Here is a 20,258-nt window from a genome sequence, read left to right as displayed (position 1 = left end):
ACATTTCTTATGTCAAATTCCTACACTGCAAGAAGGGAACTAGAATTAAGTCAAATTTTCTTGAAACGAGCGCATTTGCCCTTGATTTGAGCAGGTAAATAAGATGATCTGCCAATGGAATGAGATTTTTGCACTTAAAATAGTAACAATTCATCTCTATCATGTTATGTCAAGTGCACTCTATCTAATTATCTTATTTTAGGGGTAAAAATATTCATTCCATTGGCAGACCGTCTTATTTACCTACTCAAATAAAGGACAAATACATTCATTTCATAAAATTTTATTTACTTTTAGTACCCTATTTGCTGTGTATAATTCCCACTCTTTCTGTCAGTGGGACGAAGCGGCGTAACGGATGGTAAAATGTGTAAATAGCTAGCTGAGCACCTTAATATTTTAAGTGGGCCTTATAGTCCAAAAAATATGGTAAGTCATTCTGGATAATTGCTCTCATTAAACATACTGATCACCCTGAATTTATTTTATATAATTTAGAAAACAACACGGTGACTAACGACTTACAAGAAAGAAAGAAAGAGTGCATCAATTTTTAACAGTGTCATTGTATTGCGTAGGAACAATATTTTCTGTTTTAATGCAACCTACATGAAAACAAATAAAATAAATTTGCTCCAACATCAAGAGCTAATTTCTTTATAAAGTCATTTAAAAAAAACTCTCTCTAAGCACGAGCAGCTGTCTGAGGTTCAGTACGGGAGAGAAACCAAAATCAGTGTTACTCTTTTACGTGTCTCTTAAAATATTTTGTAGTACATCTATGTCCTGCTTCTCCATAGATGGGTCATTTTCTGATTTTTACCAACAAATTTCAAATCTAGGCCGACACGTTTTCCTTCGTTTTCACTTTAGATTTTTTTACGTTTGAAGCCGACAGTGGTGTCTTTCCAAAAAGGCTTGCTTATGCTGACACTCAGTTATCGCTAATGTGCATGTATGCATGTGTTTTAGTACCAAAAAAATAAACAGATCACTTTAGGCTTTCTATAAAAAATTATAATAAAAGAAATCACCTTCTTTCACATTTCACAAGTCCTTTAGGGTGCAGATAAAAGATTCCTGGTCCCATCATACCCAAGACTGATTACTGATTAAGTTTGCTTCAACGATGCAACACCCCTGAATCGCTCTTTCTTTCTTTCCATGTGCAATATAAACAATTTTCAATTATTTTACAAAGTGTTAGTGTTCTTGACAATATTTATCTTTTTTTAGACTTTTTTCATCTAATTTCTACTTACAAAACAATGCTGCAGCTTTTCTTTCTGCGCCTCTCCTAAGCCGTTTCAACCAAATCTCGTCCAGATATGTATTTGATTGTCTAAATTTGCACGAAAATAAAAAATAATGATATCTATTTTGTCTCCTTTGTTGACTTCCCGTTGCTGCTGCAGACCTTAAGCCCAGTGCTTTGAACTCCACCTCGGACTCAGATCTTATACGGCACAGAACCATCGGGCGCATCCCGCAGGTCACCCTCACGTTCGGCTCGGACAGACTGAGACCCCCCACGCCTACAGAGATTGAAATCATCGCCCCCAGCAAGGTTAAAGACCGGACCCAGAATGTCACTGAAAAGGTCACTCAGGTCACACAGGTGAGATCTCGTTCAGAATCGCTGCAGAAAGCAGGACTGCTATGTTTCTGGTTGCTGTTGCCAAGATGTATGTGTTTTTTTCTTTTTGGGAGCTTTGCAAAAAAGCAATTTGTATCAGTAATCCTGTTGTTCTGTGTCACTCTGGTTTGCTAAATATATTTGTGCACACGACTTGACTTAGGTGTCTATAAATGGCCTGATCCTCTGTGCTCACTGACGGCACCTAAAGACATCAGCAGTCACGGGTTAAAAGTGTAAAATATTAATCTCGCCTAAGGTGTGACTCAATTGGCGCTCTCAGCAGAACAAATTCAGCCGCCTGTAATCACACCGATACACACCTTCCCTGACAACAGTGGGAAAACACTGCAGCGCGAGAGAGGAAAGTTGTAACATCTGACTGAACCTGGAACAGCTATTAGAGGTATATGAATACTGAGCTTTTAAATTTGTTTTGATAACTCCATTAATACACATTTTATCATTTAAACGTAGGAGCAACAGACTCTTGCCCATTAGAAATAGCAAAGTGTGGTTAAACAGAAACTTTCTTGGCTCTGATTGGTTGGTGTGTGTGTGTATATATATATATATATATATATATATATATATATATATATATATATATATATATATATATATATATATATATATATATATATGTATGTATAGAGAGTTGCTATACTAAATATTTCAGTCTAAAGTACAACCTTGTAAGCTCAATAAGCATTTGTAAACATAATTCTGTATCGTTGCCTTATTGTAAAGCATACACCATGATACCCTTTATTAATGATTACTAAACATTATAAACATGACATAAAGCAGAATATTACATGGATGGATGGATTACATGAATTTGAAATGTTTTAGCAACATTTTGATTGGTTTTGTCTATTTTTTGTCTCTTTCTCGTCCTTTATTAATGCATATTAAGTTAGTGTTTACAGATTAATTAATAACATCTGCAAACCGTTTGTAAGCCTCTATAAAGGGAGCCTTATTGTAAAGTGGTATTGTTTGAACACTGCAGGTTGGTATTCCTAATTCCTTGGATATCTTTTTAAATCCTTTTCCTATTTTATGAAGGTCTGCTACCTTCTCCTGCAGATCCTTAATGATGAGTGGCTTGGAGTGAAGCACCGTCATCGCAGCACTGAATATATATATACGTGAAATTACCTTTCACCTTTCACACAGGCACTAATTACAAGCAAACAAACCACAGGCGACAATGGTAACCTTCAGTAGCCATTTAAATCAGCTTGTATGTGTGTTATGTGCCACAACCTATGCAAAAATGACCAGGGTCATGAGGACATTTGCTTTTGTCATTATAATTTAAAAAGGGCAAAGTGTTCCAGAACAAATGGCTTCACCCAACTACTAACAATATGTTTAAAAAAGGGTTTTTTTAATAGAATTTATATGCAGTAATTAATGCCCTAAATATTGTAAGGTATATACTTTAACTGGTGAACACTAAGGTGACTCTAATCTCCAGACTGAGACCTTTTTGACAATGACACCTGTCTCATTCTGTGCAAGCTCTCTGTGGACAGTTTTGAATTTCACGCTTTATAAGCCATACAAAAGGTGAAGGAAGCTGTGAAATTATTGTCCTTAGGCTCAAATAGTTGTATCGCTAAAAGGTATGGCATTGTAACATTTTTTAAATCCAGAAAGAAAGAAAGAAATGCCACATAAACTGACATTAGGTAACTCAATAACAACCAGACCGTGTTCACCTGAATACAATTAATTCAGACGTTTATTTTAAATTAAAGATATTTAATCTTAATGCTTTTTTTTTTTTAGAAATAGTGAAGCTTTTCAGCTCTAGAGCTCCATTTCTTCCCTGTAACCTCAAACAATCCACCTGCTCATCATAGACTGGTCCTTAATTTGCATCCTATTTGCACTTTGATATCACCATATGCGACTGGTTTGTGAGTGAGCGCCCGGGCCGCGATGACAGTGAGATCTCGCTTCCTCGCCCAGAGAGCAAGTGTGATATTGACAGCCGGCTGTGACTCACTGCGCAACAAGGATGCAATGTGTCCGTGGGAAAAAAAGCGGCAGCACAAACAGAAGGTCTCCCTAAAGGCTTGGCAACGAGCATTTAACTCGTTATCTTGACTCTGTTAATGTCAGGGGCAAGTCTTGATAAAAAAGAAACCAGCGTATCTGCTGCGAGCTCGCCTCAACGGTCCGTTCGTCTTGGTTTGTTTGACTTCTTGTTACGATTGTCGCCGGCTTGTTGAAGGCGTTTATTATATCGAAACCGTCTCAAGGATGCTGTTTGCTGACAGACCACACACCATCTGCCTGGAGCCTCGCTCTCCTTAGAAATAAACATTTTTTACAGCACGGTTGTTGTTTTAAGAGAGCAAATAATACCTAGCTCAGGACAGAACTGTTGAAAGTAAATTCACAATTGTTTGCTCTTAATTCCTGAAAAGAAAGAAAAAGAATCCAACAGAACGCGAGGTGCATTTTGAAAACACTTTTCTTTTTACAGTCATTTTAACTGCAGCTATAACATTTCATGAATTGTTTCATTTAATTCAATTCAATTCAATTCAATTTTATTTATATAGCGCCAAATCATGAAACATGTCATCTCAAGGCACTTTACAAAGTCAAGTTCAATCATATTATACAGATTGGGTCAGATTATACAGATTGGTCAAAAATGTCCTATATAAGGGAACCAGTTGATTGCATCAAAGTCCCGACAAGCAGCATTCACTCCTGGGGAACCGTAGAGCCACAGGGAGAGTCGTCTGCATTGTACATGGCTTTGCTGCAATCCCTCATACTAAGCAAGCATGAAGCGACAGTGGGAAGAAAAACCACCCATTAACGGGAAAAAAAACCTCCGGCAGAACCGGGCTCAGTATGAACGGTCATCTGCCTCGACCGACTGGGGGTTACAGAAGACAGAACAGAGACACAACAAGAGAAACAAAAAAGCACAGAAGCACACATTGATCTAGTAATCTGTTCTACATTAGATGGTAGTAGCGGGTGAGCCGTCTTATATTATATTTAGTATAATTTACATGAATATTTTACAGGAACATGGATGAACAAATTTGGTGTGCATGAACTTTGAGAGGTTTGCATCGGAACTCTCTCCTAATTAGCACCATTTTCCCCCCCGATCCTCCCCTTCTGACAACCTTAAGGTCGCCTGATCTGCCGGATTTGCTCTTAAGATAAGAATTTTATGACATATCCCTGCCATGTGTGCTGTGTTAAGAGTGATTTAGTCTGCTCAGACATTGGAACCGCTCCGCTATAACAGTGGGAAGTGGTGGTCTAATGGTCAGAGCGGCAGGCTTTCACTCTGAGAAGGCTTGAAGAACCCCGCAGACCGCCACTACGGGTCGCTGAGCAAGACCCTTAGCCCCAGCTTGCTCATGTCCGACATGTTGAACTCTCTGCATGTGTAAAACAGCCATATTTATTCAGAACATGCGCGTGCTGAGCTGAAATGGCCGTACCAACACCCCTACAGAAATAGCCTGTCTTCTCTCCTCTCTCCCTTTATTTCCTCCGCCTTTAGAATGCCTCGATCATTTGGATGCTCAAGATTTTAATTTGTTATTATTTGTATTACTGTGCAGTCAACTGGCTATGACTTTGTGCCGTCACAATGGGACATATATATATATATATATATATATATACATATATATATATATATATATATATATATATATATATTGGGGCTGGATGATATAGAAAAAAAGCATATCGATAAAATAGAAATCATATTGATGATATTGTTAATTATCAACTAATCAAAAAAACATATATTTTAAGTTCAGCCCTGACCGTTTTATGCTTTTGCTTAGCGACCTATTTTTATATACAGTCACACAAACACTGAATTTAAATTCTATCTTTTATTAAACCAACTTTATACCAAAACTGCAAGTTTTTAAAAAAGAAATAAGAATGCATGCTGTCTGAACTCTTTGAAGAGTTCCTGGGTCTGAGTTGTGATTGGTTGGGAGGATTTAATCGCTGGAATATTAACCTAGATGGCTAAAATACAAAATGAGGGAAAACTATTATTCTATTAAACTTTGTATTGACCCTTTTTTTTATCAATAATATACGGCTATCATTCGATATATACAGTTATTGAATTATCGTCCAGCCCTAAGATTATCTATCTATCTATCTATCTATCTATCTATCTATCTATCTATCTATCTATCTATCTATCTATCTATATATATATATATATATATATATAGATATATATATATATATATATATATATATATATATAGATATATATATATATATATATATAAATATATATATCGTCTGGCAATCAGAAGGTTGTGGGTTTGATTCCAGCTTCCCCTTTGCCACATGTCAATGTGCCCCTGGGCAAGGCACTTAACCCCAAATTGCCTACCGTCTCGGTGTATGGGGAGTGTTGGCCTAGTGGTTAGAGCAGCGCGCTTGCACTCAGAGAAAGATGCAAGTACCCGGTTCAATCCCCAGTGCCGGCACTCTGGGTCCCTGAGCAAGACCCTTAACCCCAGAACGCTTCCCGGGCGCCGCACATGGCAGCCCACTGCTACCCAAGGGTGATGGGTTAAAATGTATGTTTCAATGACAATAAAGATGATGTTACTATATATGTTTATCAAAGTTGTTATAAGAGGTGATCAGTACTTTTTGTGAGAGTCTTTACATTTCTGTTGTTTTCTTTAGTTAGACAAAGCCTACAGACTTTTGCAATCCTGAAAACAAATGCACCAAAGCTGATAATTTTATTAACAACTGTTTATTTTTATTTTTTATTTTTTGCTCCAGATCAAAGACAAAAAGCTTTTGTATCAGGTGTGTGTCATGTCTGCATGCATGGCAAGAAGGCGTTGTAAAGTGAGGAGGACTTGGTACTGAGTCTTTGAGGTTGCATGTGGAGAGTGGGAGGGTGTGCGGGGATCACAGATTGTCCGTGGAGCTGTCTGTGGGAGTAAAAAGGGGGCCTGGTGAGATGCAGTTATGAAAGCGAGAAAAAAAAAAGGGCCGCCGCTGTGAGGCTATCGAGCGGCATTCAGAGGCTTGATGCTGCCGTTGACCTTGGCCCCTGTAGCTAATGGAAATGGAGGGCAGCGGGTGTTTGCGCTATCCGGATCTGTAAAGCTGCACCCCAGAAGCAGTCTTCATGTTGAAATTTTGTTGTTTTTTTTTGCTTTTTGTGCTGCTTCTTTGTACAATTTTAATTACTTTTTAGGTAAATGCAGATAAAGCTTTATGCAGAGTAATAATTATATCTGAAAAAAACAACTGTTCATACAGTTTCTCAAAGGTCATTTGATGGGACTGTTTTTTTTTTTACTTTTACAGTAAAAACAGTATTTGAGCACACTATTGCTCTTGCTTGTGTGCTGTTTTATAATTGAATGTTTATAATTGGATTTTGACTTGACACCTCTCAAAAAAAACAGAAAGGAAAGTGATCATTGATCTTTGTCCATATTGATTTGTCTGCACAGATCACACAGTGTGACTGATTCAGCTTTGCCTTGTTAAAGACAGACAAGTTTAGAGAAACCCAAGCGCACCAGTATGACGTGTGAGTGTTTGGAGGGAAAATATAATATGTTTTTGTGGCGCCCCCTGGCTTTAAATTGTGCTTTGACAGTGTAAATTAAGAGAAATCAGTGCTAGAAATGGATTTGGATTTTTATATTGCAAGTTGTGTCTCACTGGTGCATCTTTTAGAGTTTAGTTCCAGTAATGTAGTTTTTCTATGTGTTGCTATGGGGTTTATAAAGTTACACAGTCAAAAATCTCATAAGAGAAAGACAAAAAATGTCATATTTTCACCATTTCAGTCATACATTTATAAATGCCACAGGTACAAACTAAATGTGTAATTAGCATTCTAAGCATTTAGTTTGCTGACAAAATATTTAGGTTAAACCTTAATATTTTGTTTTAAATAGTTTTTCTTATAGCTATTTATTTAAAAAAAAAAGTTACATGAGCGACGGCTGAAGCGATTCAGTTTCACCAGCAGCAGGAGTTTATATAGAGGATAGCTAAACTCTGTAAAGCTTTTGTTTTGGTAGTCCACTTCCACTTAATGGTAAATTAATTTGCATAGTAACTAAACATTTAGGTCCAAGCAAAATATTTTGTTTACAAATTAAATTTTTGTTTTGGAAATTAAATATTTAGTTTGTAAACAACATTTTTAATTTGGAGATAAATATTTAGTTTGCAGATAAATATTTAGCTTGCTGACAAACTATTTAGCTTGAAAAATAAAAACATTATGGTTTGCAAACTATATATTTTGCTTGCTGATTAAATATTTAGTTTGGAGCTAAATATTTAGTGTGCAAGATAAATATTTAGCTTGCTGACTAAATATTTAGTTTGGAACAGGGACATTTATAAATATATGAATGACATGGTGAAAATATGAAAAATTAACACCCATCACATGCAGAATGATGTTGTGATTTTAAGATTTAAGCTTTGGATTCATCTTAAACTCTAAATGAGACCTTATTGTTTTTGTGAAGCAGCTGTTCTTCATGAAAAATGCTGCAGATTATAATTACAGCTTCTCCAGATTTATAGATGGCATTTAAAACATGCCAGAAGGCATGTCATTGCTAAACATAACCTTGTTTCTGGGTTATTTAACTGTAACAGCCAGCTATTGATGTTGTATCGATTGCAACACAATACATTAAAAAGCCCTCCTGTAAATGTTTACATAAGTACTTCCCGAGCAGATCGTAAAACCCTAAACTCGGCTGAAAAAGGGGAAAGCTTGGAGCTTTGCTTGTCTGTTATAGTCCAGTTATTGGTTTTTAAATGCCAGCGGAGAATGCGCACTGCATGCCGTCATTCAGAGAGTCGGTGGATCATTTTTTTATGTGTTGGAAAGAGGATCCCTCAGCGAGGGCAGTGCTATGAACAGGGAGGAAGAGCGAGGGAACAGAAGGGAGGAAGATAAAAAAACACATGTACAGAGAACTTTTTACCTCTGTCTTTTTTTTTTTTTTAAAAACATCTTTTTGTTAGGTTTCTCCTACTTTCCGCTCTGTGGTGTGCGTCATCATGAGCTTTAAGCAGAAACTTCAGCCTGTGAGTACTTGATTTTTATGCTCCCTGCTGTTTTCCTCTGGATCTCGCTATGATTCTTCCCCAGCAACCGTGCTCCTGTTTGATTGTTGCCATTTCCTCTACGTCCTCTACTACTCTGTCCTCTTTTTCTACCATCCTCAACATACGCAAGCACAATTTTACATTGAGATTCTGTTAAAATAGGTTTCATAAACACTGTTAACAGAATCTGCAGCTTATCCACTTTATTGGCATCTTGATTCTGCTTTTCTTTCACTGGATTATGGTGCAGAAATACATGTTTACTGGTTTGCAGTGCAGTGGCAGAAAAAAGGGAAACAAAAATTGGCTAAAGTAAGAGTTTTAATAAGTAACTGAGCATCTAAGTGGATTGTATCTGCACGTAACTGCAACTGTCTGTTGTTCCCTCAGTTATTTCTGTAAATTTGCAGAAAACTAGACTGATATAGATTACTGCAGGTACCGCACTAGGTTCATACTCTCTGCGTTTTAAATCTGATGTGTTTAAGCTTTTCAACTCTGTGGATTTAACACGCCGTAACCTTCCTCTGCTGAACGGGGAGCAGTTGCATGCAAACCCGTTCCCTGGTCATCATTATGACACAGAGTGGTGCACAACATCAATAACGTAAATAAAGTTTTTTGGATGAGCGAACCTCTCCTCGCGTGTTTGTGCTGTCATTGCTTTGCTGGCTTTTCTGTTCGGCCACTGTGGGAATGCTCACGTTGCATTTAAGGAACTCCTATAACTTCTGCATTTTCCCACTGGATTTGTGTAAGGATTTCTGGAGCTGGAGCACATAAAAGCATCCCTCTTTTACAATAATAGACTTTAGACTCCTGGCTATTCCCCGTAAGGGCATTACTTTATTTTTTCTCAGTGATTTTCTTTCTGCCAAATAAGGCCAAGTGCATATTTAAAGACCTTTCTCCATGTGCGTGGTCCTTGAGGAGCTATTTACTTTACTATTTCTGGTTGCTGTTTTCTTTTTGACTGCAAGATTGAAAGGGTTTTCCTCTCTGCGGTGCCTTGCAAAACTATTGTTTTTCCCATTTGTCACATTACAGCTATAAACTTCAAACAGCAGATATTTGGGAATGGAATGATACACAGGGTTAAATTCTTGTTTTACAAATAAAAAAAATCAGAAAGGTTTGCCGTGCATATATATTCAGCCCACGTTTAATTTCATATCCCTAAACAAAAATTTACCTTTGCCTAAATATTAAATACAGTTCTTCTGTGTGTAATTTAATCTCAGTATAACTCCCTCTGTCCTCATAAGTTTGTCATAGATCATTAATGAGTAAACAGCATCCTGAAGACCAAGGAATATAGCAAAGAGGTCAGAGAAAAGTTGTGGAGACGTTTGAAGCCAAGAAGCCCATGGCGTCATTGGAGGAGATGCAAAGATCCACAGCTCAGGTGGGAGAATCTGCTGTGGACTCCAGAAACTTTTATTAAAGATTGGAAGAAGAGAGAGATTTTTTTAAAGTAAGCCATAAGGAGTCGTCTTTGCAGTTTGTGACAAGCCATGTGAGAGACAGCAAACATCTGAAATAAGGTGCTCTGGTTAGACGAAACCTGCTAAACACTATTTATTTATTGCATGAAACCTGCAAAAAGGGAACTAAAAGTAATTAAAATGTTCTTAAAATTTTATATTTATATTTTTTATATTTTTCCTTTATTTCAGCAGCTAAATAAGACTATTTGCCAGTGGAATGAGAATTTCTACCCCTAAAATAAGATAATTTGACATCCTGCACTTGGAATAAGATGATGGAGATGAATTTTAAATGCAAAAATCTTATTCCATTGGCAAATAATCTGATTTGCCAGCTCAAATCAACGAGGAAAACACTCATTTCATCCATCTTATGCTAAGACGGGTGAGAAGGTTTGGTCACTGGATCTGCAAAGATTTGCTGTTGTAATTCCAGCAAAAGATGTTTTTCCTCAAAGTTTCAGAGGATGAAGCCGAACGCAGGCCATAATTTCAAGCTTTTACCTGTGAACAGTGGAAAAGTCCATTACAAGTATATTTAGATTATATCCTGCTGTGGTTCATTCTTGGTTTGATGGATCAGGGTCAAATTGTGCTCGGTGTACAAATCTAGCTGTTTTACTCGTGATCATCTTAACCTAAGTAAAGCTTAGAGAAATAGTGCATTTAAAGCATCCTCATCTCTACTTTTATAAGTTGTCCTGACCTTGCTGTTTTTCGTGAATTAACCAATCTCACTTCTCTATGCGAAACCCAGTCGATACCAGCACTTACCCAGATCCGCAATTGACCAGAACGCCGGCTGTAGCTGTCACATGTCGGACCCGAAATGGGGTGGGGGAGGCAGGGTTGAGCTCAGGCAGGTGAGGAAGCGCTTTAAAGGGAACGTTTACGGGAGCCGCCGGACGAGACTGACTTTGCAGCTGGAGAGGAGGCGGTTGCTTAATTTTACAGCCAGAAGGCGATGCAGGAAAGGAGATGGTCTGTGCAGAACAAGCTTGTTGGCGGGTTTGTTCCTGTTACCAGCAGCAGGACGAGAACCAGGACGCAGAGGCTCTCATTGTGGCACCGGTCAGTTGGATCTCACTCATCGCTGACTCACTGTTTATTAACTGCGTTGTGCTGACCTGGAACTTGACAGACGGATGAGAGAGGTTTGTTTTCTGGCCTTAAACCCAGGAGGCTGTGTTAGTTTCTGACCTGCCGCTACTTCAAAATGAGTCATGATTAAAAAAAAAAAAAGCGACCGACGTCGTTGAATGCCGCTGTTGACCTGCTCTAGCGTTTGTTTTGAAAAATTGGTTTGGGGTCTTGTTGCAAAACGATGACTCACTTTTTCACACAGTGTGTTACAAGTCTAAAAAAATAAATAAACAAACAAAAGGATTTTTTACATTTTTAAACTTTGTTCGAGAATGTCGACCCATTCACAAAGCAAGTAGCACCATTTAAATGCTGCCCTCAAACATGCCAATCAGCATTGTAGGGGTGAACAACAAGCACTCTTTTTTACAATCTAAATATAACTTTGTGTTATAAACACTTCAGGTAGAAAAAAACACCAAGAAACAGTTTGTTTTGTTCATACTTCCACCTCTAGGTCTTTAGGTATGACAAAAGTATTGCTGTTATTGTGAAGTGCTGCCCTAGTTTTAGACTGAACAGAGAACATTTGCTTACAAATGTCTTTGTAAGCAAATGTTTTTTTACTACTTTGTTTACCCTGCGATACAACAACCTGTGCTGGTTTTGTAGGGTTTTTTTTTCTTTGAAAGTATTTTTTGTTTTACCTTTTACCTCTTAAATCAGGGGTCTGCAACCTGTGGCTCCAGAGCCGCATGTGGCTCTTTACACCTTCAGCTTTGGCTCTTAAAAACTTGGACCAAAAATGCAGTAATTTAAAGGTATTTTAAAATTGCTAGCATTTGGATTTATTTAGTTCTCCAAAATATGCATAACATTTCCAGAAAAAAAGAAACTACTGGTGTATAGAATAGTTTACTATAGATAAATTAAGTATCTTTTTGTCAATAGGTTGCAAACGACTTGCGTTTTCATCATTTTGATGCCATTTGCTAGAAGAATCAAATTGATTTCTCCAATTGAAGAAAATGCATTAAACCTAAATATAAAAATACTGTTTGTTGAATAATTAAAAACTTGATCTTTAACTTAAAAAAATAAAAATAAACAAATCTCCTGTAGTATACTATAAAAACAAGCTCTTGTTTCAGAGAGATGTGTAACTTTTGTGGCTCTAAACAAAATGTGTTTAGCTGGACCGAGGACAGAAACGGCTCTGCGGGTTGTAAAGGTTGCTGCTTTTAATGATCAAAAGAGTTTTGAACAATTAAAAAAATAATTATAATTATTGACATTATATAGAAAGATTTCATGTTCTTTGAGTTCTTTTACATCAATGACAAATATCCTCCCTTCTCATTTAAGAAATACATTTTACGGCCCAATTTCGATATATTTCGATGAATAAAAAATACGTTTTGTTTGGATAATTGGAATACATCCTTCCTTCAGGTGCTGTCCCTCGGCGCCGACGTGCTCCCCGAATACAAGCTGCAGGCGCCACGCATCCACAAGTGGACCATTCTTCACTACAGCCCCTTCAAAGCCGTGTGGGACTGGGTCATCCTCCTGCTGGTCATCTACACGGCCATCTTCACGCCGTACTCTGCTGCCTTCCTTCTCAACGAAGCAGAAGACGAAGACGGCTCGTGCGGCTACACCTGCAACCCACTTAACGTGGTGGACCTGGTGGTGGACGTCATGTTCATCGTGGACATCCTCATCAACTTCAGGACCACCTATGTGAACAGCAACGACGAGGTGGTCAGCCACCCGGGCCGCATTGCGCAGCACTACTTCAAGGGCTGGTTCCTGATCGATATAGTCGCCGCCATCCCATTTGATCTGCTCATATCTCGCTCCGGGTCGCAAGAGGTGAGAAAAAAAAAATACACTTTGTTTGTTCTCTTGCTAGTCTATATTTACAGAAGGGTAATCATTAAGAGACAAAATCGTTTTCCCTAAACTCTAACAGGCTCTCCCTATTGAGATCTCACACAGAAAAATAAAGTCCATTTATTTAAAGGGACTAAAAGAATCCTGCGTTTGAAGTCATTGTTTTTCTGCAGCGTCACAGGTAACACAATTATTGGCAATTTAGCTGAAAATATTACTTAATTTAGCTTCTTCTTTTTTTACACTGCAAAAACGAATCTAAAAAATAAGTAAAATGTTCTTAAAGTTAGTGTATTTATCCTTGATTTGGGCAGGTAAATAAGATTATCTGCCAATGGAGTGAGTATTTTGACCCCTAAAATAAGATAATTAGATGTACTGCACTTGAAATAAGATGACGGAGATAAATTGTTCCTATTTTAGGTGCAAAAATCTTATTCCATTGGCAAATCATCTTATTTACCTGCTCAAATCAAGGACAAATACACTAATTTTAAGAACATTTTACTTATTTCTAGTTCCGTATTTGCAGTGAAGATAATGAAAGTATGCAGAAACTGTTAACTAATCCAAATTGGCTTCACTGTGATGTAAAAATGACACGGTGCACAGGTTAATTTCTCTTTGCCACTCCTCAGAATAAGAAAGACCAGAGAACATCCTTTTCTGGTGGTGTGTGTTTGTGTGTTGATGTTCATAAGTCAGGAAATGGCGGGAAAATAGATAATCGCCAAACAACCCCTACTGCAATACTACAGTATTTTAAAAACCTAATTTATCTTGCTACCACACACATTGAGGATGATGGTAACGAAGGTAATCAACAACCAAAGCTCACTGGCTGCTTTAAAACTGCATCTTACACTGCAAAAACAGAACTAGAAATAAGTAAAATGTTCTTAAAATTAGTGTATTTGTCCTTGTTTGAGCAGATAAATATGACTATTTGCCAATGGAATAAGATTTTTGCACTTAAAATATGAACCATTCGTCTCCATCATCTTATTTCAAGTGCAGGATGTCTAGTTATCTTATTTTAGGGGTCAAAATACTCATTCCATTGGCAGATAATCTTATTTACCTGCTCAAATTAAGGATAAATACACTAACTTTAAGAACATTTTACTTATTTTTAGATCCATTTTTGCAGTGTAGGGCTGCATCTCGTGGTCACCAAGCCTCCTTAATACCGAGGAGAAGCTACCTACATGCCAGACTGAAGGACTTTAACTGGAACCGTGTCAGATTTCTCAGATTAGACTAACCTTTGAGGTTGTTGTTTTTTTGTTTTGGCAGCAATCACTCCAGGTGAGCCAGTGTTGGGAGTAATGGTGTTAAAAAATAACAGCCACACTGCAAAAATAGACCTAAAAATAAGAATTTTCTTCTTGACATTAAAGTATTTTTCCTTGATTTGAGCAGATAAATAGGACTATTTGCCAATGGAATAAGATTTTTGCACTTAAAATAGGAACAACTAATCTCCATCATCTTATTTCGAGTGCCGTATATCTAATTATCTTATTTTAGGGGTAAAAATACTCATTCCATTGGCAGATAATCTTATTTACCTGCTCAAATCAAGGGCAAATACATTCATTTCAAGAAAATTTTACTTATTTTTAGTTCTCTTTTTGCAGTGGCATGTTGAAGCAGAGACACATATAAAGGTTGTATGACTTGAGGACTGATAATGGAGTGGACCAACAGCGAGAGACACACGCCGTGATGCAGGAGAGCCTTGAAAATTCACACAAGTGCTTGAAAGCTGAAGGTTTAGCCACTATTTTACATTTGCTCAAGTCAAAGGCAAAAAAGTGCAGCATGGATGAAAAAATAGGTGAAAGAAGTTAGTTCAGTTTGGACTGTCTGAATAGTCAGAAGTGGGCCTTCTTCATTGGTCTGCTGTTACTTTTTACTGTAATAGTCATGAAAATACTTGAAGTACATTCTACTTGGAATGGTGGGAGCCCCGTTTAATTTTACTACAAGGTGTATTTTATTTTGTTATATTGGTGGAAAAGCATTAATTTTGTTGCTGTACCCATTTAATAGCCTGTTAGCGTGCAATAATTAGGACGTTCTAAGACATCTACTTTGTTTTGTTGTTCTTTCATTATAAACATTGAACAATATAATAATCATCACAAATAACTATATTGCAATTGATAGTGTCTTGACCACACACTATAATCGTATAGATGAGTGTACAATATTTTCAGATATTGACTCAATTTAACTAATTTGTATGCATTTTATATTTGATAACTGAACTTAGTAGTATTAAAAGTTCCAATAACAGGAAAGTCATCTAAATTCATTGACACTTTAGATCATAAAAAGTGCATTTTACTTTTCCTAGTTACTAGTTACGAGTACAGTAACTGAGTTTTTAACTACATAGTAACTATAACTAGTTACTTTGTTACTGCAACTTGCTCAACACTGGTCATGGCATTATAAGCTCTTTGAAAATACAAGGTTTCATGTAACCATGGGGTAACCTCTCCAGGTAAACTCAAAGTTGGTCATCATTGATTGATCACAGAGCTCTCTCAGCAAAGTTTCCTGTGGGCTTACCAAAACGAGATATGGCCTCAACACCAAGAAGTTTTTCTTTTATGTCCAAAAGCATAGCAAAAGCCTTCAGTTGGGAAGAAAAGCCGGACTTCAGTGATTTAAAAAAAAATATTCACTGCAAGAAGGGAACTAGAAGTAAAATTTTCTTGAAACGAACGTATTTGCCCTTGATTTGAGCAGGTAAATACGATGATCTCCCAAAGGAATAGGATTTTTGCACTTAAAATTGGAACAATTCATCTCTACCGTGTGCACTCTATCTAATTACCCTTTTTTAGGGGTAAAATACTCATTCCATTGGCAGACAATCTTATTTACCTGCTCAAATCAAGGACAAATGCACTAATTTGAAGACGTTTTTACTTACTTTTAGTTCCCTTTATTGCAGTGTCGCATGTTCTACACGACAAAAACAGAACTAAAAATAAGTGAAAATGTCTTGAAATTAGTGCGTTTCTCCTTGATTTTGAGCAGCCAAAGATAAATGCACTCATTTCAAGAAAATTTTTGTTATTTTGAGTTCCGTTTTTGCAGTGTAACTCTAACATGAGTTTGCTTGTACCACCAGACGGAGCCACAGACTCAAACTACTCTGATTGGATTACTGAAGACCGCCAGGCTGCTGAGGCTCGTGCGGGTGGCCAGGAAGCTGGACCGTTACTCTGAATATGGAGCTGCTGTTCTTTTCCTCCTCATGTGCACATTCGCCCTCATCGCCCACTGGCTGGCCTGTATCTGGTACGCCATCGGCAACGTGGAGCGCACCGGCTCCGAGCGCATCGGCGGCATGAAGATCGGTTGGCTCGACAACCTGGCTGATCAGATAGGGAAACAGTACAACAGCAGTGACAGGACCTCAGGCCCGTCCATTAAAGACAAGTACGTTACGGCTTTATATTTCACCTTCAGCAGCTTGACCAGTGTGGGCTTTGGCAACGTTTCCCCCAACACCAACCCGGAGAAGATCTTCTCCATCTGTGTCATGCTCATTGGCTGTGAGTAAAGTGGTAAAGACTATCCTAAAAGGAAAAAAGAAAAAACACTTATACAGAGTGAACATTTAAAAAATAAACTTAGAGGTTGTTTTCTGAAACTTTCCTGGAACTTACCTGGTACTTTCCTAAAACTTTTTATGTAGCTTACTAGGTACTTTCCTGGAACCTAGCGGGTACTTTCATGAAATCTACAAGGTGTTAGTGGAACTTTCAGGAAAATTACCAGGTTCTTTGCTGGAGCTTAAGGCTGGTTCACAGTAGCCTCGTGAGACCATCCTGATCTCGCGAGCTTTCAAGGTTTCACTCGCAGATCAGTCTGGCTACTCTCCGTTAAAGAAAATTTGGAGCCGTTCACCAAACGAACATCCAATCAGCGTTGGCTTTGAGGCGGGTTGAGGTGTGACGCAACGACAAGCGCGACAGTTCAGTCTAAACAACATGGCGGCTTTAGCCGATGAAACTAGCGTTAGCGTGGCTATCGAGCAAATTTTATTGGAATTACAGAGTATTTCTTCACTGAAAGAAGAGCAAAACACTGCTCTGGAGGCTTTTCTCAGAGGAAAAGATGTTTTTGCTCTTCTCCCGACTGGTTTCGGCAAGAGCTTGTGGTTGTGTTTTCGTCGTCGCTGTTAGTACGTCATATGCTTCGTTGATCTGATTGGTTTATTTGGCCCGTCTATCACCAACATAGGCCAATCAGCTAACCAGTATTTTCGCCCCTTCCCAAAATTACTTCAACGGAAGGTTTCCAGATGGATATAGGTTGGAGTCAGGTTAGGATTTTAAAATATTTTAAAAATTCAAAGTCTGAGAGACAGCACAGGTTACGATAAAAAATCGTGGATAAAACAGGTTTTTTTTCGTACAGTGTGTTGCGTCCGGTCACACGAACAGATTCCACTTCAGATCTTTCAGATGTCAGACGGCAAATCTTGTGAAATCCTCTCAAGATCAAACGTGAGTTCAGAGTCAACAAACATGAACGATGGGGGAGAATAATGGCGATAGTTTGTGGACTGATTTTAACGGAGAAAAAAACAACGAAAAGAAAAGGCGGTGACGATGAGACCGGGGCTCTACGCTTGCTGCACGGTGAAATGGAGGCGAGTTGAGGAGTTTTTTTCTCACCTCGCTTTCTGATTGGCTACACGTCACATTCAACAGGCTATGTGCTCGTTTGTCTTCGGGGGGGATGCCACACAGGGCAAGACAATCCAACATGTTGATTTGAGATCGGAGCGGTCCCGACGTACCACAGAGCGGACACGATCGCTCTTAACACGCCACACACAACAGGATATTCTCTTAAGATTATCTTAAAAGACTCGCTGATAATCAGCGCCTCTCGGAAGGGGGAAATTCGGGCTAAAAATCCTGCCGTGTGAACCAGCCTTTACTTTGTATTTTCCAGAAACATATCAGGTACTTTCTTGAAGTGTTTTCATGTGAGTTAGCAGGTACTGTCATGGAACAAACCAGTTGTTTTCATTGAACCTATCAGGCACTTACATTGTACTTCACTGGACTTGAATGGAATTTATCAGCCGCTTTCCTGGAACTTACACGGTGGTTTTATGGAACTTACTGGGTACTTTTGTGGCGTTTACTTGGTACTGGGACGGGACCTCCCAGGTACTTTCATGGAACTTTCATAGAACTTACTTACTTTCATGAATGTTCCACATAAGTAACTGGGAAGTAGCTGTTAAGTTCCAGGTGAGTAACTGGCAGTGTTGGGCACCTTACTTTGAAAGAGTAATTAGTTATAGTAACTAGTTACTTCTCCCAAAAAGTAACTGAGTTACTAACTGAGTTACTCCACTATAAAAGTAACTAGTTACCAGTAAAAGTAACTATTGCGTTACTTTTTCGTTTCTCTCCCGTCATGAAGCGTTTCGACACGTTGCCAAACTGTATTTATACTGCGCCGATACTGTGTCACTGAATACTGACACCAGCTGGACCTTAAAAATCCCTACAGGCAACCTGGTTGACAGAGTTAACTGACACTGATTTGATGACCTAGTATACACAATATTTACAATTCAAGTCCTGCATTGTATTATTTTATATTTCCATTTGAATTTAAAATATATTTAGATTTTCTTTTTTAGATACAGTTAATAAATAATGTGAACTTATATCATAATGTAATAACCTCTAAGTAAACATGTTGTGAATGAGGTTGCTTGTGGACTGGCTTTTTTATTTTTTATTTTTTACAAATGTTTTGCTGCCATGGCGCTCACAGAGCTGGGCAGATTGCATTTTACCACTATGTTCTTGTCCTTTTCGCTGTTTAACTCAAAATAATGTGCGTACCTCCAAGAATCAAACGCTGTCTTCTCGGCCATCTTGCCGGGGTACAAACACAAGTAGCTTACACACACAGGTGCGCGCGCGCACACACACACACACACACACACACACACACACACACACACACACACACACACACAGAGGCAAGGAGCAGGGTACAGACGCAAGCAGCCACATCTGACTAAATGCAGAAAAGCAGGGACTTCACTTTCCTTATCGAGGGAATTTCTTAAAGTAACGGAGTTACTGATTACTGAATTCGCAAAACTAACGCGTTAGATTACTCGTTACTGAAAAAAACTAATAAGAGTACTCTAACGCGTTTCTTATAACGTGTTACCCCCAACACTGGTAACTGGTAAGTAGCTGTTCGGTTCAAGTGCCTTGAGATGATATGTATCATGAATTGCTGCTATATCATTAAAATTTAATTGTACGTTCCATATGGGTAAATTACAGGAAAGTTCCAACAGTAACTTCTAAGTTGCTGGAAAGCAATGTCTTAGTTACACAGAAGTACAGACTGTATTAGGTTGTGCTACCTGAAATTGTTAAATCAGCTCATGTGTATTTTTTTTTTTTTTTTTTTGCTTTCATACAGTCAAATGTTTATTTAAAACCTTAAAAGTTATATAGATCAGTAGTTCTCCTGGCTTTCTAAAAAGTTTCCTTTGGCATTTTAAAAGCTTTTTGAACGTCATGTAGGGGTCTAATCAGCCACAAACAAAAGGTTTTGTATTTCTGTCCCGTGTCCCTTGCAGCTCTTATGTATGCCAGCATCTTTGGGAACGTGTCTGCTATCATTCAGAGGCTGTACTCTGGCACAGCCCGGTACCACACGCAGATGCTGCGGGTCAAAGAGTTCATTCGCTTCCACCAGATCCCCGGAGGCCTGAGACAAAGGCTGGAGGAGTACTTCCAGCACGCCTGGTCCTACACCAACGGCATTGACATGAATGCTGTGAGTGATATTAAAGTCCCCCAGTAAACAATTACGAGCTGATATGAGGGCAGATTGCAGGGTTTAAATGGAAGTCTGTTAGATTTTCTTATCAATGCATGTGAATATACAGTATGTTGTTGCATGATGCCTGTTTGTAAAAACATTCACTCAAGAGTTAT

General features: G+C 38.2%; 1 protein-coding gene across 2 annotated transcripts in view; it reads left to right on the top strand.

Moving 5' to 3' along the window:
* Positions 1-20,258, top strand: part of kcnh6a (potassium voltage-gated channel, subfamily H (eag-related), member 6a) — a 47,764-nt gene that overhangs the window by 15,300 nt on the left and 12,206 nt on the right. For both annotated transcript variants that reach the window (XM_012878818.3, XM_036148313.1), the window contains exons 6-9: positions 1,416-1,618; positions 12,799-13,221; positions 16,391-16,817; positions 19,898-20,097. In XM_012878818.3, coding sequence (XP_012734272.2) covers positions 1,416-1,618; positions 12,799-13,221; positions 16,391-16,817; positions 19,898-20,097 — 1,253 coding nt within the window. The remainder of the gene's footprint in view (positions 1-1,415; positions 1,619-12,798; positions 13,222-16,390; positions 16,818-19,897; positions 20,098-20,258) is intronic.

The sequence above is a fragment of the Fundulus heteroclitus genome, chromosome 16 (assembly GCF_011125445.2).
Source record: "Fundulus heteroclitus isolate FHET01 chromosome 16, MU-UCD_Fhet_4.1, whole genome shotgun sequence".
NCBI lineage: Eukaryota > Metazoa > Chordata > Actinopteri > Cyprinodontiformes > Fundulidae > Fundulus > Fundulus heteroclitus.
This window is presented reverse-complemented; position numbering and strand designations above follow the sequence as displayed.